At 42.9% G+C, this 26625-nt stretch overlaps 2 protein-coding genes and 1 long non-coding RNA gene across 14 annotated transcripts in view; 2 read left to right on the top strand and 1 right to left on the bottom strand.

The window, feature by feature from the left end:
- Positions 1–4603, top strand: part of celf1 (cugbp, Elav-like family member 1) — a 77782-nt gene extending 73179 nt beyond the window's left edge. For all 11 annotated transcript variants that reach the window (XM_059975388.1, XM_059975383.1, XM_059975385.1 and 8 more), the window contains one exon: positions 1663–4603. The gene's annotated coding sequence lies outside the window, so the exon portion shown is untranslated. The remainder of the gene's footprint in view (positions 1–1662) is intronic.
- Positions 2271–25829, bottom strand: LOC132397100 (uncharacterized). Its single transcript, XR_009513267.1, has 3 exons — positions 25693–25829; positions 9542–9614; positions 2271–7998 (listed from the first exon to the last, which is right to left on the bottom strand). It is a non-coding gene; the product is annotated as an uncharacterized LOC132397100 (long non-coding RNA).
- Positions 24519–26625, top strand: part of rapsn (receptor-associated protein of the synapse, 43kD) — a 41681-nt gene continuing 39574 nt past the window's right edge. Inside the window, exon 1 of one of the 2 annotated variants that reach the window (XM_059975396.1) lies at positions 24519–26124. In XM_059975396.1, the coding sequence (XP_059831379.1) occupies positions 25429–26124 (696 nt within the window). In that variant the 5' untranslated portion in view covers positions 24519–25428. The remainder of the gene's footprint in view (positions 26125–26625) is intronic. The other variant, XM_059975395.1, reaches the window with a different exon arrangement.

Genomic DNA, 26625 nt, shown 5'->3' with positions numbered 1-26625 from the left:
AGGCTGTGTCCTGATGTAAATGTAGATCACAGTTGGGGCAGGGTCTAAGCAATACCCTTGGGGCCCCTTGAGGGTCTGTTGTGCAGGGAAAGGGGACATGTTTTCCCCTGACCCAACCCCCACCCTCACAGCACAGAAGTCAGATATACAGTCCACTCTGGGTGCCCACAAGGCATTCTCCTTCCCATCCAGTTTCAGACAGGGTGAATTACGGCATGGGGCTCCTTACCTGACCAAAGACTTCCCTCGTGCTCAGACACACAGCCCAGCTTGCAGCAATGAATTTTTGAGGGAAATCCTGCCGAAAGACTGGACCCAATGATGACTCCGTTCAATACTAAGCAAGTCCTGTACTGTTGCTAGGGATTGGGGATGGGATGTACTGAGCCAACACTGCTCTGGGTTTGTGCCACCATTACAATTGTCTGGATGGGATGAGCACAGTGCTCACAGAGCACTGCTGTGTCGGGGTGGAGCGGAGAGATACTGAGTGAGCACTGCAGTCTTGGATGGAGTTGTGCACATCACCAAGGTGCAGGACTGAGGGAATGAACTGTCGGAGGAACACAAGGTCAGAGAGGGAGTGCCACGTTTTAGGAGGGAAAGCACCAAAAGAGGACTACATTGCAGGAGGGATTGACCTCTACTTAGGGAGCACTGCGCTGTAAAAGGAAAGGGCAGTATTAATGTAAACACTGCTCTTCTCGAGGTATTGTTTCAAATTGAGACTGTCTGTTCTCTCAAGTAGCTGTAAAAGTTTCCAGGGGCACTATTGACACTGAAATATCAGGTAGGACTTGCCTTAAAGACCGATTTATCATTCCTACGTCTGCCAGTGCCTTTCACTTCTCTGAGCACTATTGTAAAGAAGAGCAAGGTACAGTCTTCCCCAGTACCTTGAACAATATTTTCCTCCAACTGAAGTCACTTAAAAGCAATTATCTTATTATCGCCCTGCAGTTTGGAGCTTGTTGAAACTTAAGTTGCCTGACACATGATTACAATGGAGTCTGCACTTGCTTTTAAAAAAAGTATTGTATAGGCTTAGAGAGGTTTAAAATGATGGCAGATGTAGTTGGAATGCTAATCTTCCTTTAAAACAAGTCTTACCCGATGATTTCTCAGTCAGGCATTTAGGCTAATGAAGTGGTTAGTGGAGTGGCTGCTTAGCTTTTCTTTGTGTGAACCAGGTTGGTCTTAATTCTGCAATTGTGGCTTGAGAACCAAGTAGCTGTTTTTTTAATGCAATTTAAATTACAAATTTTGTTAAATTTCCCAACTGTGTACCTGTGCCAGTCTTGTCCATCATTCTCCCTTTTAAAGATTTTTTTTGTCTTACAGCCATTTGGCGATGAGGTAGATACAAGTTGCAGATAAAAGGACCCAGGATGGGGGCCCCTGTTCTTTCCTCTTCTCCCCCTCCCACTTCCTGCCCCCTCTGGGTGGCTAAGGATTGTCTGATGTCTTTCTTGTACCTGTGTGAATTACATCTGTTTGCAGTGTTTAGCATGTGCTGTACCCTGTCCCATGTTCAAATTATGCATTGATCTCATGCACTGTATCATTGTTTTGTTTTTAATTTTTATTTCAATTTATTTCTTCCCTTTTTTATAGCTTTGTGTAACTTGGTCCTTCTCCCTTTCTGGTTTTGTTTTCTCCTAGATATCTTCGTGCCCGTTTGTTCATCGTCTACCTAGCATGTTGCTGTGACGTCAAAGTTCATCGTCCCTCGTTGTCTCTGAGCTTCTCTGATGCTTGACCTCTACTGACTTTGACCTTGTTTTTGACATTAAATTTGATGTATTTCAGAATTTTTTTGTTTTTCCTCTCTTTGCCAGCCTCCCTTGCCCCACCCACCCTTATAACCCCCACCCCACCCAACACACACACACCCTTCAGTGCTGCTGGGGCAGACCACTTTAAGCAAGCTTACAAAAGATTGCTGCGTTCAAAATTTTGAGAGTCTATTTTTCTAGAATTTCTTAACTAAATTGCAGCATTTTGACACTTTCTACTCCTTTTAGCAAAGCAGCTTTTCTGGCACTAGCAGAGGACTTTGTATCTTGACCATCCAATCAGCAAACAAACAGAAATGACTTGTGTGTGCTCCTGTTTCATTTTTTTTAAGTGTGTTGTGTGTTAGGGAAGTATGAAGTGTTTATCACATTACACTCTTAAAGATGATGAGGCTGAAATGCTTTCTACTCCAGAAGAAGCAGGGGGACAGCTTCTCCCCTTTTCCACTTCACCCCTCCCTTGCTCAGTCCTGCTTCTTTATCCACCTCCTGTCTCTCCCCCCCCCCCCCCCCCCCAACACCCAGCCACTCTTTGTGCCATTCACCACTCCCTTCCCCTTCTGGTCTGTCCCTTATCCTTCCCATCCACATCTTCAACCCCTTCTACCTACAACTGCCTCCCCCTGCCTTACCCCGTCTATCACTTATCCCTACTCCCCTCTCCCCCCCTCATCCACTCCTTCCTTTACCCCACTCCCACTTCTCATTGCTCCATGTCCCACCCTCCTCAGAATACTGGAGTGACATCAATAAAGAAATACTTGAATAGCTTTTACAAAGTGTCGCCCACTTCCCTTGGGGTTTTTTTTTGGCACTTTGGTTTTCTAACGTTAGCAGTAAGTGTCTGAAGCAAAAGTTTGAAGAAATAATAAGGAAGTCTTTAGTTTAATGTTGTCAAGTTTGGTCTGATTATACCTTGCATGTATTGTATCTATGCTCAAACCCTCAGCAAGATGTGATGTGAATTGTTAAATTGATTTAGTGCCAAGTGTTATTTGCATGTTACAGCCTTTTACACTTTGTACAGCTTTTCTGTCTTCCTGACTTTGAATTTTCTGTTTGATAAAGGAAAAATACAATTGAGTTGGAGGTTTAAATAAAGTATATTTTTGAACTGTCTCATGGCAAATACAGTGGGGAGACCAGGTAACATCCAGTTGAAGCCCACCCCTCTGTTCGCTTTGACCCTGATGTTAAAGCGGTTCCCAGCTGCCCTGCTGGTATGTGTGCAGTGTTTTTGTTTACAGATTGTTTGGTTTTAAAGATTTTGGGGAGTTAGCTGACTTTCCACAAAGTAATCCCAGTGGCTGTGTCAGTTTTGGAAGTGAGACGTTTTGCAAGGGCTGAGTTGATTATTGGATACATGACAAATGTGTTTTCCCACTATGGTCACCATGACTAGTTACCAAATGGTATGAGGTAGCGCCAAGAGTTAACCTCTGCCTTTCCCTCCCTACTCCATCCTGTCGCAGGCATCTGGTTGGTGTCGCTTCCTCATCACCAAACTGTATCCCTAAAAAACACTCACTTCTCTCCAACCCAGCCTTAACTTTCCTCCATTTCCCCCACCATCCACTAGCATTAATGTGCCATCCATCTGCAGCCATGCACTTCATCCTCAAGTACCAACTGTTCAACCTCCACCCAAAATACACCAGCCACAAATTCTCAGACACTGTCCACTCCCCTCAAATCTGCTCCTCCCTAAATCAACCCCACCTTCGGGTTTTCTGGGTTTGACACTGGCATTGGTTATTTTGCCTCATCCTTTGACCCACTAAATGCCCTATGACTGCACCCACCAGCACAAGTAAGCAGATGACAGGGCAGGACTACAGCTGGTTATGGAGATCCCAATACACAGTAAGAATAGCTAAACCTACAAATTATTTACTGAATGAAGAAGCATTATTTGAACAGTTTTATCAACTTCCCCTCTGCTGATCTATTGTTCCAGGGTGTAGTGCACTGATTAACTAGTCTGCCATTTGGGATTGATTTTGACCAGACCTGGCTGCAGAGGCTAGCTGCACAGTGAAACTACTTGCAGCCTATTTGGATTACTGTCTGTGAAACAGCCTCAGTCTCCTCTTCCAGCTGAGCACTTAGCGCAGTAAGTGCCCCAGTGTGATAAACCCAGACCTCATGCCAGGGTCCTTCACAACTGCCACTGACTAGAGGGTATAGTTGAAGGGGTATTAGGGATGATGTATGCTGGAGGGGATTGCTGTCTCACCCAAGCACAGTTCCATTGCCAATCCTCCAGCTTCTTCACAAGTACTCAGTGGTCTTTGCCAGAATCCTGTGGAAAATGCTTCATGAATATTTAATTGCCATCTTGTTATCTTTTGATAATGTAAGCATTGAAAACAAATATTTCAGTGACTGTTTTTCCAAACCCTTGCTGCTTTGTAAGTTAACAAACATTTTAGAATCCTGTGGGCTTTTTTTGGTACAAACTGATTGTATTTAACTCTGTAGGTTTTGTACAACTTTGCCTTTTATACGAGGATTATAAAATGATTAACAAATGTGAATGATATTGATTTCTAAACGTTTGCCACAATGACCAAACCTCTCTACTAAAGTAAGATGCAATTTTGCTCTCATTACAAAGAAAAAGCTTTTTTTTCCCCTGAAGTGTTATTATCTGTGTGTATTTTCTTTTCTGTGTGATGTAACCTTGAGACAATTCATTGAGTTAATTAGAAAAGATGGAAGAGAACCACTTGTAAGTTGTTTTGGAGCAAACTGTAGAGGTATGGCAAAGTGTTGCAAGTTTGAATAAAGCTGGTATTTGCTTCAGATTTTTCTTACTATTTTTGTCTTGACTAGGTACTAAGTTTTTTTTAAACTGCACACACAGATTTGCAGACATTTTATATGAAACTGTGGTACCTTGTTTAGCATTTACTATTAAACAGTTTGAGAAGATTCTGTCACTTGCCTCCTTTCTTTAATACGTGGCTGTCTATGGAAGATGTCATTCAATGTGGATCAGTCTTTGTTTTCATTCATTCCTGGAGTGTGAGAATTGCTTTTTTTGTACAGCAATTATCATTTATTGTGAATCTGCAAAGAGTGCTTGTGAAGGCACCATCACAACAAGTTAGATAAAGATCTAAAGAATTTTAACCCAAGATCGATGCAACTTTGAACCACCACACCCAAACCAAACTTTTTGCCTATCTACGTTAATCCTATTTGTCTGCATTCGGTCCATATCTTTCTATGTCTTTCCTACATAAGTGTTTATCTGAATAATTCAAACATAACTTGGCTAACTTTTACATCCAAAGGTTTAATCGTCTTTTTTATTTAAGAAACCATAGTAAATAGGTTGAAGTTCTTTAAAATGGTAATTAGTTTATTATTGTCACTTGTACAGGGTTACTAAGGGTGCCAAAGGTGAAGGCAGGAGAATGGGGTTGAGAGGGATGATTGAATGGCTGAGTAGACTCAATGGGCTGAATGGCCTAATTCTGAAAATCTCTTATGATACAGTGAAAATTTTTGATTTGCATGCCATCCAGACAGATCATTCCTTGCTAACTTCACAGCAGTGCAAAGGAAAAAAAAGCAGAATATAGTGATGTAGTTGCATAGACAGTGCAGGGAAGCAAAATACAAGGTTCGTGATGTTGACTGAGATGGAATTCACCTTTAGAATATGAGAGGTCCATTAAAGGTCTGTTAACAGGAGGATAGAAGCTGTCATTTAAGCTTGGTGGTAGGTAACAAGCTACAAATATAAAAGAAAAAAATAGAAAATAATAAGAAATAAATAGTAAGAAACTGAGGTGGAGTCTTTGAAAGCGAGACCATAGGTCGTGGGAACAGTTCAGTGATGAGATGAGTGAAGTTCTCCCCATTGATTCAAGAGCCTGATGGCTCTTGATAACTTCCTGAAGCTGCTGATGTGAGTCCTGAGGCTCCTGTACCTTCCTGATGGCAGCAGCGAGAAGAAAGTATGGCCAAGGTGGTGGGGGTCCTTAATGATGCTGCTTTCCTACGACAGTGTTCTGTGTAGATGTGCTCAATGGGAAAAGATATACCCATGATGGACTGGGCCTTATCCACTACCTTTTCAAAGGATTTTCTGCTCAATAGCATTTGTGTTTCAGTAGCAGACTATGATGCAACCAATCGATACTCTCTACATATCTATAGAAGTTTGTCATTATGCTGTGTCGCAATTCTACATTTCTTTCCAATTTTGGGGTGTAATGTTGAGACTATCACTTGAAATCTTTTAACTTAAGTCAATATCTTAATTCAGTCTTTTTGCAAAGGTTAAATCATATTTGAGTACATTTCAGACAAAGCTTCAGAGAGATATTCAAAAAGTGAAGGTTCTCAACATCAACAATATTGCAATATTGATTTTGTTGAAGATGCAATTAAAATCAAAACTGCAGTTGCTGGAAATGTGAAATAAAAGCAGTTGCAGCTGGAAACCTTCCTCAGGCCAGCAGCCATGGAAAGAAACAGCCAAAGTTTTAAATTTCCCATGAGAATTGGGAAGGAGATCTGATGACTTGGAAAGAAATTCTGTCCCCACAGATGCCACTAAAAGAACCACCAATATCCATTACAAGTCTGCACACTCCCACAGCTGGCTGAACAATAACTTGTACCCGCTTCCCACTTCAGTTTAGTGTTAGCAGTATTTGCAGTTGAGTTGAAGGAAAGCAAGGAGATGCTGTTCCTGTCTGCTTGCCTGCTGCCTTCTCTGGGCTGAAGGTGACAGGAGGAACAAACCCTGCCAGTATTTCACAGTGCATCACAGGTGTGCGCACTGAGCTGATACACCACTAGACTGAATGGGTGGTTGTGCTGCTAACTGCTTGATTATGTGGCTGCATGAATGAAGGTCTGCACTCGACTGGAAGACCACACTTTTGCCAAGTAACCATGGTATGTCAGTGCAGGGTTCAGTTAGCATGCTGTTAAATGGTACCCCATCTCAACCCCTTTCAATGTAAGGACCTAGCAGTGGCACTGTCACTTAACATCAAGGATTCAAAGGTTAATTTTATATCAAAAGTATGTACACCAAATACAAATGAGATTCATCTCCAGATAGCCATGAAATACAGAAAAAACACCCTCATGGTCTAAAAGAAAAATAAACAAATATTGCAAGCCCCAAACTTCCCCAGTCTCTCCTTCACAGAAAAACTAACAGGTTACCCACCAAACCCTTAACTCCAAGCCCCTCCCACACAAAAAATAACATCAAATTCACCCCAAAAAGAAGTAACGTACCGCCCACCTGCCAATCAGCAACAAGAAGAGAAAAACTGAAGGAGACTAATATAAACCACAGAAAAACTATAAAATAGAAACAATAATCATGTGTCTCAGAATTTCAAAAACATCCTCTGTCAACATTGAGGAGAGTTGTAGCTTGAACACAGTCCTGTGGAGCCTTAGTTCCTCAAGATGCGGCCTCCCATGGGGAGTGACCACCGACCCGGCCTCCTCCGCATTCACCTTGATGTTTCAATTGGTGAGAAATAGTCGCTCGTGGCCCTGCACCCCATCTTCAAGGATAAATGGTGAGATACTCTCGTTGATGACGTGATGCCTGGTTCAAATCTTACTGGCCAGCCAACCCTAACGTCCTGCTGAGGGCTTTAACTGATTAATTTGCTGAGGATACCAATGGAACTGGACGCTGATCATTGATTATCACCAATTCTTCATCAAAGATCACCTTTCATTATTAGTGGTACAGGCGGAAATGACAAGGTCTTTTAAGAGACTCCTGGATAGGTACGTGGAGCTTAGAAAAATAGAGGGCTATTGGTAACACTAGGTAATTTCTAAGGTAGGGATGTATCCAGCACAGCTTTGTGGGCTGAAGGGCCTGTATTGTGCTGTAGGTTTTCTATGTTTCTATCATTAGAGATGCTGAATAGACCAGACCATCACTGATAACTGCCTAAAAGAATCATCTCCAAGGTCAAGTGCCTGTGGCAGTACTCTGTGCTATGACAGCAATTGTGACTGGTCTATCATTCTATCATGCTGGCTCATGACTCCTCCCCAATGGTTTCCATTGAGATACCTGATGCCACTTCCCTGGATGTCCTGGGCAGTCACTTTGTCTCACTCTCAAGGGTTTCAGTTCTTCTGTCCATCCTGGGACAAGACAGGAGAGGATTGGAGCCAGGACTGGTTCCTGAGCCGTACCTCACTGTTAAAAGTAAACAGTTGGATATCAGAGTATTGAATTTGGGCAAAGGCAAGTACCCATCAGTCAAAGATATAGCAGGAGATGGCTATTTAGTCATTCCCTCCCTATTCAATATTACCATATTCTCTTATTTCTTCTCCATTTGTAATCCAGGACTATTTCCAGCATTCTCCATAACTTAATTCATTTTTTAAATTGAAGTTCATCATCAAACAAACATTTCCATAAGATGTATTTCAGACATTGTACATATAATATGATATAATCATATATGTCACAAATCTCCACATAGTATTTATCTGAGGTATACACTTATAGGAAAGAGTGGAAAGAAAAAAACAAAAGGAAAAAACTATGTACAAGTAGGGAGTGATCTTTTTTTAACAACATATTCATTGATTTGTGAGAATAAAATCAGGCCTATGAGGCATTATGTAGTTAAACCATGTTTCCCAGTATGAGTAAAATTGTTCCAGCTTATGATTAACAGATGCTGTAATCTTCCCCATTTTGTAAACACCCATTGTAATTTTCATCCATGCATTTAAAGTTGGGCTCTCCTGTGATAACCATTCCCTAGTAATACTCTTTTTACCAGCCACCAACAGTATGTTCATTAAATATTTATCTCTTTTCAACCATTCTTGAGGTATATACCCAAAATATATGGTCTTACTCTCTAAGGGTATTTTACATTTAAAGATGTCTTGTAGGGCATTGTGTATCCCCCTCCAATAGTCTTTGATAACAGGGCAGTTCCAAAAAATATAATTATTTGTATTTTGATTTCCACAATTTCTCCAGCAAACAGGGAGGTTACTATCATAATGGGATTTCTGAGAGGGTGTAATATCAAATTTTTCCATCCAAACTCCGTCCATTTCTGTGAATTGGTACACTTCCATTGATACCTCCATATTATTGTCCATTCTTTCTCAGATATAATTATCCCTCCTTCTTTCTCCCATTTTGTTTTAATGTATGAAGTCGAATGTGTTTTAAGATTTGACAAACCCTTATACCTGCTTGAAATGATTCTACTACTGTTATCTGAATTATATGCTTTTCTAAAGAGCTCTGTCAAGCATGTACTTGCCTTGGTTACATTTTTAAGCATCCTATTAACATACTGTCGCATCTATGAATACCGATAAAAATCTTGTTTTTCTAATAAGTGTTTCTCTTTAAGCGTGTCAAAACTGAAGTGTTCCTTCTTTCATTATGATGGAAAGAACTGTTATTCCTTTAGCTGTCCAGTCCTTAAATCTAGCACCCAGTTCATTTGGTGTAATATCTGAGTCATGCACACCATTTAAGAATTGCAATTATCTCCCTCTAGATTATATTCTTTTACAGTAGTTTTCCATATTTTAAGAGTTAATTTCACCCATGGGTTATCAATAGTATTTATGTACCTTTGCAGGTTGTTATCAGCCAAAATTGCTTGTATGGGGATGGGAAGTACCCGCTCCTCAAGTGTTTTTCCATTGAGCATCATATGATGGGTTGCACCAAGTTTTGAGACAAACTCTAGGCCTCTTACCTTGCCAAATATACCTTGATAACATCTTGTTCCATTCATTGAATTGATTTTGATTCATCTCTATTGGTAGGGTCTGAAAGAGATAAAACAGTCTGGGCAGTATATTCATTTTAATAGACTCAGTCCTTGAACTGAGGCTAAAAAAAGGAATCAGGTTCCATCTTGCCATATCTTCCTTAATTTTTTATATAAAGGCTAATAATTACATTCTGATAATTTTGCCAAATCTTTTGGCATAATGATGCCCAAATATTTGAAAGACTCTGTTTGCCGTGCCCAGGGATTACTACCTTCAATTTCTCTTGGTGGGCTATAGTAGTATTAAAGTAATTGGGTTTTATCTATGTTGATCTTGTATCCTGATAATTGACCATATTGTTCAAAGGATTGCATCAAATTAGGTAAAGAGTATGTTGGTTGCTCTAGATAGATCAAAATGTCAGCCGCTTAACAAGCCAAATTATGCTCTGTACCTTTAATAGTAATGCCCCTTATATCTTCATTTTGTCTGATGTATTGAGCTAATGGTTCCAGATATAATGCAAAGAGTAGTGACCATGCACAACCTTGTCTTGTGCCCTTTTCTAGGGTAAGACTATTTGATAAATAAAAGCCACATCTTCCCCTCCCTCCCCCACTCTTGGCTTTCTGCAGGGATCACTCCCTACGCGACTCCCTTGTCCATTCATTCCCCCCCCCCCATCCTTCCCCACCAACCTCCCTCCAGGCACATCCCTGCAAACGGAATAAGTGCTACACCTGCCCCCACAGTTCTTCCCTCACCACCATCCTAGGCCCCAGACAGTCCTTTCAGGTGAGACACCACTTCACCTGCGAGTCTACTGGGATGATATACTGTATCTGGTGCTCCCGATGTGGCCATTTATACATTGGGGAGACCCGCCACAGACTGGGAGACCATTTTGCCGAACACCGGTGCTCAGTTCTCCAGCAGTGGGGGGATCTCCCTGTGGCCACACACTTCAATTCCACAGACCACTCCCACTCCGGTATGTCTGTCCATGGCCTCTTCTACCGTCAAGATGAGGCCACACGCAGGTTGATGGAGCAATACCTTATCTCCCGCCTAGGTAGCCTCCTTCCTGCCAGCATGAACATTCAACTCACAAACCTCCGTTGATACCCCTGCCCCCCCCACCCATCCCTATCTAATAGATAGATAGATACTTTATTAATCCCCAAGGGGAAATTAAACATTTTTCCAGTGTCCCATACACTTATTGTAGCAAAACTTAATTACATACAGTATTTAACTCAGTATAAATATGATATGCATCTAAAATCACCCTTCCAAAGCATTAATAAATAGCTTTCAAAAAGTTCTTAAATAGTTTACTAAAGTGCATTGAGTGGTAACTTAAGCTCAGTCCTAACCCCGGCACTTTAACATGTCTTGCCCCTGGTGGTTGAATTGTAGAGCTGAATGATGTTGGGGAGTAGTGATCTCTTCATCCTGTCTGAGGAGCATTGCGTTCACAGCAACCTGCCGCTGAAGCTGCTTTTCTGTCTCTGGATGGTGCTGTGCAGAGGATGTTCAGGGTAATCTATCTAATATTTTAGTCTCTCTTTTCCCCCCTCACTATAATCTCCCCCCCCAGCCCTACCTTTCTTTCTCTTTTACTTCCCATAATTCTCCACCCTCCCTCCAGCCTATCTCTTCCCAGCTCTCTACTTCATCCCTCCCCCCACTTCTTATCCCCCCCCCCTTGACCATCCCATGTTACTTCACTCCTGATGAAGGGTTTTGGCCCAAAACGTTGTCACTACCTCCTCCCATAGATGCTGTCTGGCCTGCTGAGTTCTGCCAGCATTTTGTGTTTTCATTGATAAATATCCATTGATTTTAATCCTAGCAGTAGGGTTGTCATATAGTGTCTGTATAGTTTTAATAATTGAGTCTTGGAAACCAAATCTATGTAAAACTCTGTAAAGAAAATTCCAATTAACCAAATCAAATGCCTTTTCAGCATCCACGCTTATCACTATTGCTTCAATTTTATTTTTTTGTATATGATCCATAATGTGAAGAGTCCTTCGTATATTGCTTGTGTTTGGTGTTGTCGCATAAAACCTGTATGATCGTTACGTATCAGTATGGGTAGAAACTCTCTAATCGTTTGGCCATGATGGAGGTAAATAATCTATAATCTACATTAAGAACAGATATTGGTCTAAATGACCCGCATTCCATTTTATCCTTGCCATCTTTGGGTATAGCTGAGATTATCGCTTCCTTCCAACTGGGTGGCATTTGTACCTTTTTTAGAGCCCAGTTCAGTGTGGGGTGTAAAACAGGAATTAAATTATTTTTAAATTCTTTGTATCACTCTGCCGTATACCCATCTGATCCTGGTGACTTGCTTAATTTAACCCTACTAATTGCAGCTTTTAATTCAACTTCAGTTTGGTCAGCAGTCATCATTCTATTTTGTTCTTTGCTTAAAGTGGGTAACTCTAGAGAATTCAGGAAGGTGTCAATTTGGGTTATGCTTCCCCCTGGAATTTTGGAATATAGAGTTTTGTAATAAAACACTAAAAAGGCTTCTTGAATTTCACTTAGCTTTTTTTTTAATCATTTTTATTCTTTGATCCCTAATTCTATGAATTGTATTTTCTGCTATCCTTTTTTTTTCAGTTTCCACACCAGAATTTTCATAGACTTAGATCCACTTTCATAATGTGTCTTCAGAAACATTAAATTTTTCTTGATTTCTTGCATAGCCAAACTATTAATTTCATTCCTAATTTTTTAAATTTCCTCTAATGTATCCTGCGCCAAATTCAATTTGTGTTTTTTCTCTAGTTCCTTCAGCCTATTTTGTAATTCTGTTAATGTTTTATTCCTTATCATTTTCTTATATGAAGATATCGCTATAATTTTCCCTCTTAAGACAGCCTTCAGAGTATCCCATAAAATGGGAGGTGAAACCTCTCCATTATCATTGAATTCTAAGTAGAGACCAATTTCTTTTTTAATTTGTTCCTTAAAGTACAGATCATTGAGTAGACTTGAATTTAGTTTGCAAATAGTATTCTTTGGTTGTAGGTCAAAATCAACAGATAAATATATAGGTGTGTGGTCACTTACATCTATTCTCCCAATTCCACAGGTGTTATATTTTGTCTTTGTCTTTTCCAAATGTTATGAAATAGTCTATTCTTGTATATACAGAATGGGGAGCAGAATAATGAATTTCCCCTTCTGTCGGGGAAAAGGTCCTTCCATATATCAATTAAACCAACATCCTCAAAAAGTGTATTAACTTTCTTATGTAAGGATTTTGTTTCATAGGTTTTTCTATTGGAAGAGTCTAACTTTGGTTGTAATTGTAAATTTAAATCTCCCTCACATATCAGGAGACCTGTTTCTGCTACCATAACATCAGTAATTTTCTGAAAGAAGCCAATATCACTTCCTGGGGGTGCTTATATATTCAATAGAGTAACTGAATTTCCGTCTATATTCCCTCTTACCAGAATATTTCTGCCCACTTTATCTCCCAGTTCAAATACATTTTCAAAATTTAGCTTACTTGAGGTAAGAATAGCAACTCTTCTCCTATGTACTGATTTATACAAGGAGAAGAACAAATTAGTGAAGCCCATTCTCTTTAGTTTTCTATGCTCATTATCACTTAAGTGAGTTTCCTGTAAATATACTACATGGACTTGTTCTTTTTTCATTTTGGATAAAATTCTATTACGTTTGATTGGATTTAATAGTCTATTAACATTAAAAGAAATGAATTTTACTTTGTCCTTAGCCATCTATATTTATCTGTCAATGTATCATTGAAATTAGCAGAATCTTAATCGATCTACTCCCTAAACAAATAAGAACTAAGAAACACAAATAATAACAAAAAAAGGCAACAAACATGTGATTCCAAGGCTGAGGTCTCTAGTAGATGACCCTGGGTTGAGCTAGAGGAAATGTCTAGCTGCGGGGGATAACCCCTCCTACTTGTGAGTTGAGGGCCCCCATTGCAGTGTGTATAATATATACACACACATACATATATATACATATACATATATACACACATACATATATTCTCATTTTGGTGGGGAAAAAGGAGTAAGTGAGCGAATAAAGAATAACCGAGTAATATAAAATCCACATAAGTATTTCTCGAGTTAAGTATATCACTGTCTACTTTTGCTTCTGTTTAGCTTCTCAACATTTTTAAAGTTAGCCAAACCTAATGGCTCTTCTGAAGGGGGTGAGGGCTGTCTTTGGGAAACTCCCGGTCTCTTCCTGATATATTTCTCTCGGCCTCCTCCCGTCACCTGCCTTCTCGATTCTCACACTATTTCCCAAGCGGAGCGGGATAATTCCTCTGGCAGGCTTTCCCTTGGTTTGATCACTCTGACGGGCAACCCTCTGGCCTTCATGTCTGTAGTCGCCTCTTCCACTGTCTGATACAGTTGGATCTCATCTTGATAAAACTCAAAGTTTAGCAGGGTACGGAGTTTGGAATCTACTCTTTTCTTGCTTTAGTATTTGCTTTACTTCAGAGTATTCTTTACGTTTCTGCAGGACCGTGGGGGGGGGGGGGTTAATCTTGGTCGAAATATATTAATTTATCGACTAAAAACACCCCCTTCTTACCCCGGTCCCTTCATAGAATCTCTGCCTTGGTACTGTATCGAAGGAATTTAATTATTATTGAGCGAGGCTTATCTGCTGTATCTTGGGTAGGCTTTGGGACGAGCGTGCAATGTGCTCTCTTAATTTCCAGCTCCATAGCCGAGGGAAGCTCCAGTGCGTCCCGCAGCGACTTTCCGACAAACTCCGTCATAGACGAGCCCTCCGCTCCTTTCAGAATGTTGCATATTCTGTTATTTTTCCGCCGTGATCTTCCCTCCAGGTCAAGCAGTTTACCTTCTTGTTGATTTAATATTTTTATCGTCTTAGTATCCATTCCACGTTTTGAACGCATTCTTCCACTTTCTCAATTCGAGTCTCTGCCACTGCTATTCTTTGATTGACATTGGCGAGCTCTGACTTAATCTCATGGAGCTCCTGTTTTATATCTTTCTGGAACTCCCTTATCTCTTTCAGGATTTCGATCATATTCACTGCTTTGCCTGGATGAGGCCCAGCGTCCATCTCACTAGCATGCGGTCAGGTAGGAGAGCCGCTCGTGCACTCCTCTCAGCCGTAGTGTTGCTTTTTTAATTTCCATTCCTTTTCCCTATTCATGCCCCTCTTATCAGTTCAAATATTTTCGAGAAATCCTGTATTTGATGGAATAACGAGGCTTAATACACATTTTTCCAGAGGAGCTAGTGACTTAAGCTGCCATTCTGGATGATGACATCACCGGAACCATCTTATTTCTTAACTTATTTCATCATCAACGGGCCACATCTCCTGCACCAACACTCCACTTTCCTTGGGGATTGCTCTCTGTGTGACCCCCTTTTCCACTTTCCCTCTCTACTCATTTCCCTCCTGGGCAACAGGTACTACACCTGACCCTACACCAGCTCCCTCACCACTATTCAAGGCACCAAACAGTGAGCCAGATCTTCACGTGCGAGTCTTTTGGTGTCATCTACTATATTTGATGCTCCTGCTATGGTTTCCTATTCATCAGTGAGACCCAATGTTGATTGGGGGTCCCCTTCGTTCCGTCGAAAGGCATGATTTCCCAGTGGCCACTAATTTCTATTTGACTTCACATTTCCACTCTTGAATGTTGGCCTGTGGCTTCCTCTCCTATCACAATGAGGCCACTGTTGGGCAGCAGGAGCAGCATTTTACACTCATGCCTGATGGCATGAACATTGATTTCACTGATTTCTAGTATTCACCCTCCCCCTTTCTTTTCACATTTCCCATTCTGGCTTCTCTCTCTCTCTTTCTTCTCACCCACCACCTTCCTTTGGTGTGCCTTTTCCCCTTTCTTCCATAGTCCACTGTTCTCTCCTATCAGATTCCTTCATCAGCACTTTACCTCTTCCACCCATCAACTCTCAGCTTCTTACCTCATCCCCCTGCCTCACCCACCCACATACTCCCTCAACTGTTTCTACCCATCATCTGCCAGCTTGTACTCCTTCCTCTCCTCTCTCCTTCTGGCATCTATCTTATGGATAGGGGAATCAAGGGATATGGGGACAAGGCAGGAACCGGGTATTGATAGTAGATGATCAGCCATGATCTCAGAATGGTGGTGCAGGCTCGAAGGGCCAAATGGTCTACTTCTGCACCTATTGTCTATCTTTCCCCTACCAGTCATGATGGAGGGTGTCAACCTGAAACATCGACCATTTATTCCCCTCCAGAGATGCTAGATGCTTGTTGAGTTCTTCCAACACTTTGTGTGTGTTCCTCTCTGATCAGTACTGCCACATTCTCTTCTTTCTTCTATGTCTGGTAACCAGGGATATTTAGTACCCATCCATATCTGCTTTAGCAAGCTTTCTGCTTTTCCCAGGACAACATCATCGCATGTGGTTTGTCGCAATTGGTGATCATCAACCTTGTTTCGTGCACCTTATGTCTATGTACACTTAATGCAAACTGATCCTTGACGTTTATACATTCCTTCTTGGTTGGTTATAGAGTCATCTAGCACTATAGCACAGATACAGGCCTGTTGGCTCAATCAGACCACGCTGATCACAGATACAATTTCCTGTGTTTGGCCCATATCCCAACAAACCCTGCCCCTCCATGTACCTGACCGAGTGCTTCTTAAATGATACTATTGTACCTGCTTCAGCCATATCCTCCAACAGATCATTCCATATATTCAACATCTGTGTGGAAAAGTCCCTCTGCATCCCCTCTCAACCTAAACCTATGCTCCCTAGTTTTTGACACCCTGGCATAGAGAAAAGGCTGCTACCATCTACCTTATCTATACCTCTAATAATTCAAAACACTTAGATCAGGGCGTCCCTCATTTCACCATGTTTCAAGAAATAGAGACCTAGCTTTCCCAACCTCTCCCTATAATCTCAGGCCCTTTATTGCCGGCAATATCCTTGCAAGTCTCTGCAATTCTTCCAGTTTAACTACATCTTTCTTACAACGGTGACCAATTCTGTACACCAGCCATTCTCAACCTTTTTGACCTGGAGGAAGCCTTGGAATTTTCAGGTCTCAGGGAACCCCTGTGTTTTATTTTTATTTAAACTAAAGCTCACTGTATGTTAGCATGATCAATAACTTTTATATAAAATTCAAAAATCATTGCCAATGCTCTTTTGAATAGGGAATGAATTTTAAGCCAACCTTTCAAGACTTTGAAAAAACATTTTCTGATTAAGTGATGTGATCAGGCTCAAATATAGGCCTAGCATTTGAAAACTGCGCTTGTTCTTTGCTGCAAAAATACTCAATTCTGAGTCGAACTTGAGATAAGCTTGCAAGGATTTCATTTACAACTGAAATGAGATGATCTCCATCCTTGCTCTTGATGCTTGTTAAACAAGAAAAAGCTTGCTCATGCATGTAAAAAGATGAAAACTGCAGCTAAATGTTAATTGCTTTCCTATGAATGGCAGGATGCTCTTCTTTCACAGAAATCCAGAACTACTTCAGTATTCACTACAGAAAAGGATCTTGGCAATTGTAGGGATGACTTACAGTGGATTGAAAAGCTTGAGCATATAGACTTTAAGAAAGAGGATGTGCTGGAGCTTTTGGAAAACATCAAGCTGGATAAATCACCAGGACTGGATGAGATGTACCCTAGGCTACTGTGGGAGGTGAGGGAGGAGATTGCTGAGCCTCCGGCAATGGTCCTTGCATCATCAATGGGGATGGAATAGGTTCTGGAGGATTGGAGGGTTGCAGATGTTGTTCCCTTATTCAAGAAAGGGAGCAGAGATAGCCCAGGAATTTATAGACCAGTAAGTTTTACCTCAGTGGTTGGTAAGTTGATGGAGAAGATCCTGAGAGGCAGGATTTATGAACATTTGGGAAGGCATAATATGATTAGGAGTAGTCAGCATGGCTTTGTCAAAGGCAGGTTGTGCCTTACGAGCCTGTTTGAATTTTTTGAGGATGTGACTAAACACATTGATGAAGGAAGAGCAGTAGATGTAGTTTATATGGATTTCAGCAAGGCATTTGACAAGGTACCCCTTGCAAAGCTTATTGAGAAAGTAAGGAGGCATGGGATCCAAGGGGACCTTGCTTTGTGAATCCAGAATTGGCTTGCTCACAGAAGGCAAAGAGTGGTTGTAGATGGGTCATATTTTGCATGGAAGTCAGTGACCAGTTGTGTGCCTTGGGGATCTGTTCTGGGACTCCTTTTCTTTGTGATTTTTATAAATGACCCGGATGAGGAAGTGGAGGGATGGGTTAGTAAATTTGCTGATGACACAAAGTTTGGGGGGGTTGTGGATAGTGTGGAGGGCTGTCAATGGTTACAGCGGGACATTGATAGGATGCAAAACTGGGCTGGGAAGTGGCAGATGGAGTTCAACCCAGATAAGTGTGAAGTGGTTCATTTTGGTAGGTCAAATATGATGGCAGAATATAGTATTAATGGTAAGACTCTTGGCAGTGTGGAGGATCAGATGGATCTGATTCAAATCTATAGGACACTCAAAGCTGATATGTAGGTTGACTCTGTGATTAAGAAGGTTTATGATGCATTGGCCTTCATCAATTGTGAGATTGAGTTTGAGCCGAGAGGTAATGTTACAGCTATATAGGACCCTGGTCAGACCCCACTTGGAGAACTGTGTTCAGTTCTGGTCACCTCACTACAGGAAGGATGTGGAAACTATAGAAAGGGTACGGAAGAGATTTACAAGGATGTTGCCTGGATTGGGGAGCATGTCTTGTGAGAATAGCTTGAATGAACTTGGCCTTTTCTCCTTGGAGCAATGGAGGATGAAAGGTGACCTGATAGAAGTGTATAAGATAATGAGAGGCATTGATCATGTGGATAGTTATAGGCTTTTTCCCAGGGCTGAAATGGCTAGCACGAGAGGGCACAGGTTTAAGGTGCTGGGGAGTAGGTACAGAGGAGATGTCAGGGTAAGTTTTTTTTTATGTAGAGAGTGGTGAGTGTGTGGAATGGGCTGCCGGCAACGGTGGTGGAGGTAGATACGATAGAGTCTTTTAAGAGACTCCTTGTTAGGTACATGGAACTTATAAAACAAGAGGGTTATGGGTAACCATGGAAATTTCTAAAGTAAGTACAGCACAGCATTGTGGGTCGAAGGGCCTGTATTGTGCTGTAGGTTTTCTATGTTTCTTCAGGGGCAGGTCAGTAAATCTCATGTTGAGTGCACGATCAGGCTACAGCTCAATGTCAAGTTCTCAGGCTGAGCAGAAGATTCAGAGAAAGGTCCCTCACCTAGTTGTACACTTGTGTTGAAAGGGAGGAAAAATTTTGAGGGAAGGGAGGAAAAATTTTGAGGGAAGGGAGGAAAAATTTCAATTTTGTTCTGTAGTTCCATAAGACCAGAGAATTGCTGATTCTTCCTCTATCTCAAACAACAGTGGAAACATTTCAACATTTCCTTTTGCAACATGATTTTTCCAAAGATTTAGTTTCCTTTTCAATCCAAGGATCTTGTCACTTGAAGTGAAAACATCTTCTCCAGGGCCTTGCAGAGATGTCTACAACTGGTTCATCTGATGAAAAATGTCTACTAGGTAGGCTAGTTTTTGTAGCCATTCTTCAAAGCACTCAGCAAAATCTAGCCAATTTTCATCAAAGTACTCCTGTAATTCACCTTTTAGTTATACACCGTGTTGAGAACTCTTCCTCTGCTAAGCCACTGGATTTCTGTGTGTAGCAGGAGATTGGTGTGCTCTTTGCCCAGGTTTTCAGTTTTTAAAAACACGCTAGGGTGAACTAAAATAATAAATTTAACCATTTTAGTAACATCTTCCAGATTTTGTTTTCATCTCCAAGACTTTTTAACGTCAGTTCCTCTCTGAAGAAAACGGTGTACTGTGACAATGTCAGGATTTCCTTTTTTCACAAGAGAAACGAAACCTCTCATGGTGGCCATTGACGAGGCACCAACAGTACAGATGCCAACACAGTTCCTCCAAGACACACCTTTTACTTCCAGATATGAAGACAAAACATTAAATGTATCTAGGCCTTTTCTTGTTTTAGGCAGCTCTTTGCAACAGAAACATTTTTCTTGAATTTCACCACCATTTACAAATCTTACGAATGCTGCAACATGACATTTATTGGTGAAATCTGTTGACTCGTCAACCTGGGTAGAGAAGCTGTGTTTTCCAGTTTATCACACAAAACCTCTTCAGCATCATGTGACATGTCATCAACTTACCGTACTATTTGACAGTGAAACTTTTTCAATTTCTTGTACTGCATCTATTCCTAGCATTTTACCCACTGTAATTTTACATGCTGGCATTATTAGGTCCCCATCAACTGTGTGACTTTTCCTTTTCTGGGTAATAAGTTCTGCTACTAAATAACTTGCTTCCTGAGTCGTTTTATTGACTGTGCCTTTATTACTAAAAGCTTTACACTGTTTGTTTTGAGATTCCAATAGCTGTTTAAGTAATCAGCACTTTTATCTGTCATATGGCTGTGATTTGTGTCTTTTCAATTTTGCTGGAGCCATTGCTGCATCTGCATTCGCCACAGACTAGGCTCAATGGAACAGGACAACGTGGATCACCAGTCCATGTAAAACCCATTGATAAGTAACTGATCAGTAAATAATCAGTAAATAATCAGCTTATGATTGAAGACGGACTTTTTTTGTATCTATTGTTGAACAAGTGCAGTAAAATGACTCAAAAGATTGTAATTCTTTATCATTAACCTTATCAGAATTGTCTGTAGGTTGAAGCCTTAGAATCCTCCTTCCATCTCCCACCTCTGCTTAAAAAATCGCCACATCTTTAAAATGAAAATTTCCCTCCAATTTTCTACTATACGGGTAGAGTTTGTTCACTCCCATAAGTCAGGGGAAGTTGGGGGAGGTAATTCAGGAGGGAGAGGACTCAACCAAATAAACACGGTCCTGCTGCGCACTGCCACACGGGACTGAGAGACCTCTAACGAGATTGCTAACGGGGCTGCTCAGTCACTGCCCATCAATGCGAGCACGTTGCACTAAGTTTGAAAAACTGTGTTGATTGTTTCAATCATGATCTCTCGCGGAACCCTGGTTGAGAAACCCTGCAACTTGAAGTACTTCAAGTACAGCCCCATCAGCTACTTATAGTCCTACAACATATAGTCCCAGCTCCTACAGTCAGTCATGAAAGCCAGCCTTTTTCAACACCCTGTCTACCTGTGATGACATTTACAACAAACTATGTACTTGTACTCCTTGGTCTGCATTTATTTACAGCCTGCCATCGCAAAATGTATCACCTCACACTTAACTGCATTGAAATCTATTTGTCACTTCCTCAGCCTTCTTCCCAAACTGATCAAGATTTGCCATAACTAAGATAACCTTCTTCACTATTATCATCTAATTTTGCATCATCTGCAAACTTACGGATCTTCATATAGCGTGGATAACTTCATTCACCAGTACTCTGAACTGGTTCCACCATCTACAGACTCACATTCAAGGACTGTACAGCTTTCTGTATCTTCTCAATAGTTTTTATTTGCACATTTTATGTCCTTTTGCACACTGGTGGTTTGTCGGACTTTACAGTGTGGTACAGGCCCTTCGGCCCATGCTCTGCTGACCTTTTAACCTACTCTAAGATCACTCTAACCCTTCACTCCTACGTAGTCCTCCATTTTTCTATCATCCTTGTGCCTATTTAAGGGTTTCTTAAATGTCGCTAATGTACTGTGTACGTCCCTACCGTAACCTCTCGTAGGACATTCCATGCACTCACCAATCTTTGTGTAAACAGAAACTTACCTCTGACATTCCCTTGTATTGTTGTTCCTTTCCATGCCTTGTGCTGCTTTGGGCAGCAACCTTGCTATTTATTTTAGCATTTGTCTATTTTTTTTTTACCAGGCCAAGTTGCTAGCTCAACGCTCAACCAAGCATGGATGGAAAGCGTGCAAGGAGCTAGCCAGATTCGAACCCAGGACCATTCGCCTTGAAGTCCAGTGCAGTGCCACTACGCTACCTATTCCCCACCCTACACATTCCTCCAAACACCTTAAAATTATGCCACCTGATATTAGCCATTTCCACCCTGGGAAAAAGTCTCCAGCCACTCATTCTATCTATGCCTCTTATCATCTTGTACACCTCTATCAAGTCACCTTTCATACTCTTTCACTCCAAAGAGAAAAGCCCACCCTAATACCATAACACCTGCTCTCTAATCCAGGCAGCATCCTAGTAAATCTTGTTTGCACCCTCTCTAAAGCTTCCACATCCTGTTTGTAATGAACAATATTCCAAGTGTGGTCTAACTAGGCTTTTATATTACCTCATGGCTCTTGAACACAATCCCTGGACCAGTGAAGACCAACAGATTATACGACTTCTTGGCAACTTTATCATGTTATGCAGCATCTTTCAGGGATCTATGAACATGGGCCCCAAAACCCCTGCTTCCCTACACTGCCAGGAATCCTGCCATAAACCCTGTATTTTGCCTTCAAAATCATCCTACCAAAGTGAATCACTTTGCACTTTTCCATGTTGAACTCCATCTGCTACTTCTCAGCCCAGTTCTACATCCTGTCAATGTCCTGTTGTAAACTACAGCAACCTTCTACACTACTCACACCACCAACCTTCGTGTATTATGCAAATTTAGAAACCCACCCTTCCATTCCAAATTCCTTTTAGAAAATCACAAACAGCAGGGGTCCCAGAACAAATCCCTGTGGAACATCAATGGTCACCAACCACAAGGCATAATATGTTCTATATAAAACCACGTTCTGCCTTCTATGAGCATGCCAATTCTGAATCCACACAGTCATGTTTCCTTGAATGCAATACCTCCTGACTTTCTAAATGAGCCTCCCATGGGGAATCTTATCAAAAGCCTTACTACAAATATATATACACACCACATCCACTGCTGCACCTTCAGAAATGTGTTTTGTGACATCCTCAAAGAATTCAGTCAGGCTGTGAGGCATGAGCTGCTAATCAAAGTGACACTGTCTTTCCCTAATCAAACTAGGCTTCTCCAAATGCTCATAAATCTTCTCTCAAAAAAATCTTCTGCAATATAATTCCCAGTGATAACCCTACTCCCTTTCTTGAACAAAGGAATAACATTTGCCACCCTCCAATCATCTGGTGCTACTCCTGGGGCCAGTGAGGATGTAAAGATCATCAACGAAGACACAACACTCTCTTTCCCCACTTCCTGTAGTAACCTGAGGTTTATTCCATCCGATCTTGGGGACTTACCTATCCTAATGTTTTCCAAAAGTTCCAGCATATCTCTTTCTTAATGCTGACATGTTCTAGTATGTCAGCCAGTTTTACGCTGTCCTCACAAACAGCAAAGTTCCTCTCACTGATGAAAACTGAAGCAAAGTACTACCCCTACCTCCTGTGGCAAGGTTTATGTATAGTTTGTCATAAAATTCTATTGTATTTCCTTTTTTCCTGTTTATTCCTACAAGAAAATTAATATTTCAGTAGTGTATGATGCATATACATACTTAAATAATAAATTTACTTTGAACTTTGATCAGGCCTTGTGTATTCACATCCAAATCATTCATATAATGAATACCAAGGCTCTCTTTTGGCACACTGACCTCCAACCCAAGAAACAACCTTCCTGTCTCTGAGCCAATTTTGAATCCACCTAAATAGCTCTCCCTGGGTCCCATGGAACCAAACCTTCCAGTCCACCCTCGTCAAAGTCCAAATAGCCAACATCCACTGCCCTATCCTCATCTACGCTTTTGGTTACCTCTTCCAAAAACTCTAAAAGATGATTCATCAACCACAACTTCCCACACACAAAGCCATGCTGAAACCTAATCCAAACGCTGGCCAACCCTGTCCCTCAGAATTCGCGCCGGTAACTTTCACACCACTGATGTCAGGCTTGTCAGTTCTCTAGCTTGTTCTTGTTACCCTTCTTAAACAATGGAATGATGTTAGCCACCTTGTAATCTTCGGTAGCTTCTCCAGTGGCTAACAATGAAGCAAATGTCTTTGCATAGGCCTCTGCAGTTTCCTCTCACAAAGTCTGAGGGGGCACTCGGTCAGCTGTCCAAATGACTTGTTGCTTGATTTGGTGCTATTTAATCCTTCCAATCCTTTTAGGTACACCTCTTCAGCCTTTAACAGCCTATTCCTGCCTCTGTTCCCCTGCTAAATTAACCGTACTCCCCCAACCCACACCACTGGTGTATCTCCCCTTGAGGACAGTTTGGTGGAGGCTCACTTACTTCCTCCCCATCTCCCTCCAGCAGACTCACACCATCTCTGACAGCATGAACTTTGAATTCTCTAATTTCAAGTGACCTGCTCCCTCTCTGTTCCTTTTCTTTCCCTTGGTCTGTCCAGTTTTCCCCACAGCCATGTCAGCCCCCGTCACCGTTTCCCCTCCTCCACTGGCTTCATCACCCAGACACTCCTCACAATGGGTCCTCTCCTATTGTCCTCTCCACTCCACTTCCCTCACTGGATTCCATGTTTTACCTTCTCCACTGATGAGATGCCATCATCCACAACCCTTTGTCTCCTCTGCCCATCACCTCCTGCTTTCAATCCCTATTTCCACTACCCTTTCCTGGGTCCACCTCCTGCTTGCCAGCTCTACCCTTTACTCCTTTATATTGGCTTATTGCTTGCCAGCTTTATATCCTCAATCTTTCAATGCTCTCAACCTGAAACACTGACTGTCTATTTCCCTCCACAGATACTGTCATACCCGCTGAGATCTTCCAGTATCTTGTTTATTGACCCTTCCCCTGAAATGGTATCAGTACTCCTGATATATAAAGCCATGACCCCCCTCCACACACAGACATGGCCACTATTGTCATTCTAACCACACTAGCGTCACTATCCAAATGGACCACAACCTTTGGCTGTTCATCTCCCTCCTCTCGAGATACTGTAGTGATCCTTTTGACCCTGTCACCCAGTGACACATTACTACACTTGGGTCTTAAGTGCTGGTGCAGAATGGGCTGGTCATTCCCCCAGCAATGGGAGCTCCTGTCACTGGCTGACCTTTCTTCTCCTCGCTGAGCCACCCATCCTGCTATGGCCTTAGCTCCAATTGTGCAGCATTATAACTGAAAGCCAGTCAGACAGAAAGATACCATTTTTTTTGTGTTGCCCTTCCACTATGGCTTGAATTTTCATTGTTCTCACCAAGCAGGATGCACAAAGCACTCATCCCTGGGGGAGTCAGCTGTTGCCCGAGGTCCAAAATGCAGGGCCTGAGCCCAGCTTCCAACAGACCGCACCTCCCACACCTGCAGCTGTATTAGACTTGGGTTCCCACGGGGACCATGTGCATTCCATGGGTCAGAGGATGGAATGAGCAGTTGTTCCTCCAGGGAGATTTGAACAGGTGTCCGGCTCTCCCGCAGTCACAGCGCGTTTAAACTGTTCCCAGCCGCCAACATCACCCGGGCTTGAGTCTGAAAGGTGAAGAGCGGGGGCTTGGTTCCTTGGAGGAGGATCACTTGGTGAGCTTGAGGCCAGGAGGTCACTCGGGAGCGAAGGAGTCGCTGTGTGAATGGGAGGGAGGTTCTGCCCATTTCCTGCCGCTCTGACAGACTGACAGCGCTGCCTGCACCCTCACCGCTGCCCGGCGATGGACATGGGCAGCTGCAGCCCGGGATCGCCTCTCTCCCCTCCCCTACCCCCGAGCCAGCAGCCGATCCCTTTCCGGCGACATTCGCCCTGCGCTGCCCCTCAGAGGCCGGCGTGTCGCCACCGCGGACCGGGCAGTGCCGTGTCGCCCCCGCCCGCAGCCCATGGCCATGGGCCAGGACCAGACCAAGCAGCAGATCGAGAAGGGCCTGCGCCTCTACCAGTCCAATGACACATCCCGGGCGCTGGACGTGTGGAACCAGGTGCTGCTGAAGAGCACCGACCTGGCGGGGCGGTTTCGGGTTCTGGGCTGCCTCATCACGGCGCACTCGGAGATGGGCCGGTACGGCGACATGCTGAGGCTGGCATTGGCGCAGACCGAGGCCGCCCGCCAGCTCGGCGCCCCGGACTACGTTACCGAGTCCTACCTCAACCTGGCCCGCAGCAACGAGAAGCTGTGCGAGTTCGCCAAGACCGTGTCCTACTGCCGGACCTGCCTGAGCACGCAGGGCGGCCGGCTGGGCCTGCAGCTCAACGGGCAGGTCTGCCTCAGCATGGGCAACGCCTTCCTGGGCCTCAGCGCCTTCCAGAAGGCGCTCGAGTGCTTCGAGAAGGCGCTGCGCTATGCGCACGGCAACGACGACAAGATGCTGGAGTGCCGCGTCTGCTGCAGTCTCGGCGGATTCTACGTGCAGCTCAAGGACTACGAGAAGGCGCTCTTCTTCCCCTGCAAGGCGGCTGAGCTGGTGGCCGACTACGGCAAGGGCTGGAGCCTCAAGTACCGCGCCATGAGCCAGTACCACATGGCTGCTGCCTACCGCAAACTCGGCCGCCTCGACGACGCCATGGACTGCTGCGAGGTAAGCGGTGAGGAGAGCAGAGAGGTGGGGTGAGGGATCCCACACAGCTGGTAAGTGGGGAGGAGAGAGGTGGGACGCGGTTGGTGAGGGATGGGATGGGATCCCACACAGCTGGTAAGTGGCGAGTGGACACCAGCTGCTTGGACATTGGGGCTGGCTGCCACGCCACTCGGGGACGGGCTTGTTCCTACACATGGCTCTCAGAGCCAAATACAGTACAGTCCTTCACGTTTCTGCACCCACACCCAACATCCGCACCCCATCCCAACACCCATGCTACACCCAACAACTGCTCGGTCCAGCATCCACACACTGTCATCCCTATACCCAGGGCAAGTGTGACCAAACTATACATTCACACATTAACTACACAAACCCAGACCACATAGTGACCCCATGCACCCAATACGCACATTCACATATTATCTTTACACACATCAGGGCTGTGTGTTAACGGACACACATCAACCTTTGTGTGAAAATACCTAGCAGAAGTGGAAT

This window comes from Hypanus sabinus, chromosome 7, assembly GCF_030144855.1.
Source record: "Hypanus sabinus isolate sHypSab1 chromosome 7, sHypSab1.hap1, whole genome shotgun sequence".
Lineage (NCBI taxonomy): Eukaryota > Metazoa > Chordata > Chondrichthyes > Myliobatiformes > Dasyatidae > Hypanus > Hypanus sabinus.
Note: the sequence above shows the minus strand (reverse complement) of the source record. Positions and strands in the feature narration are given on the sequence as shown.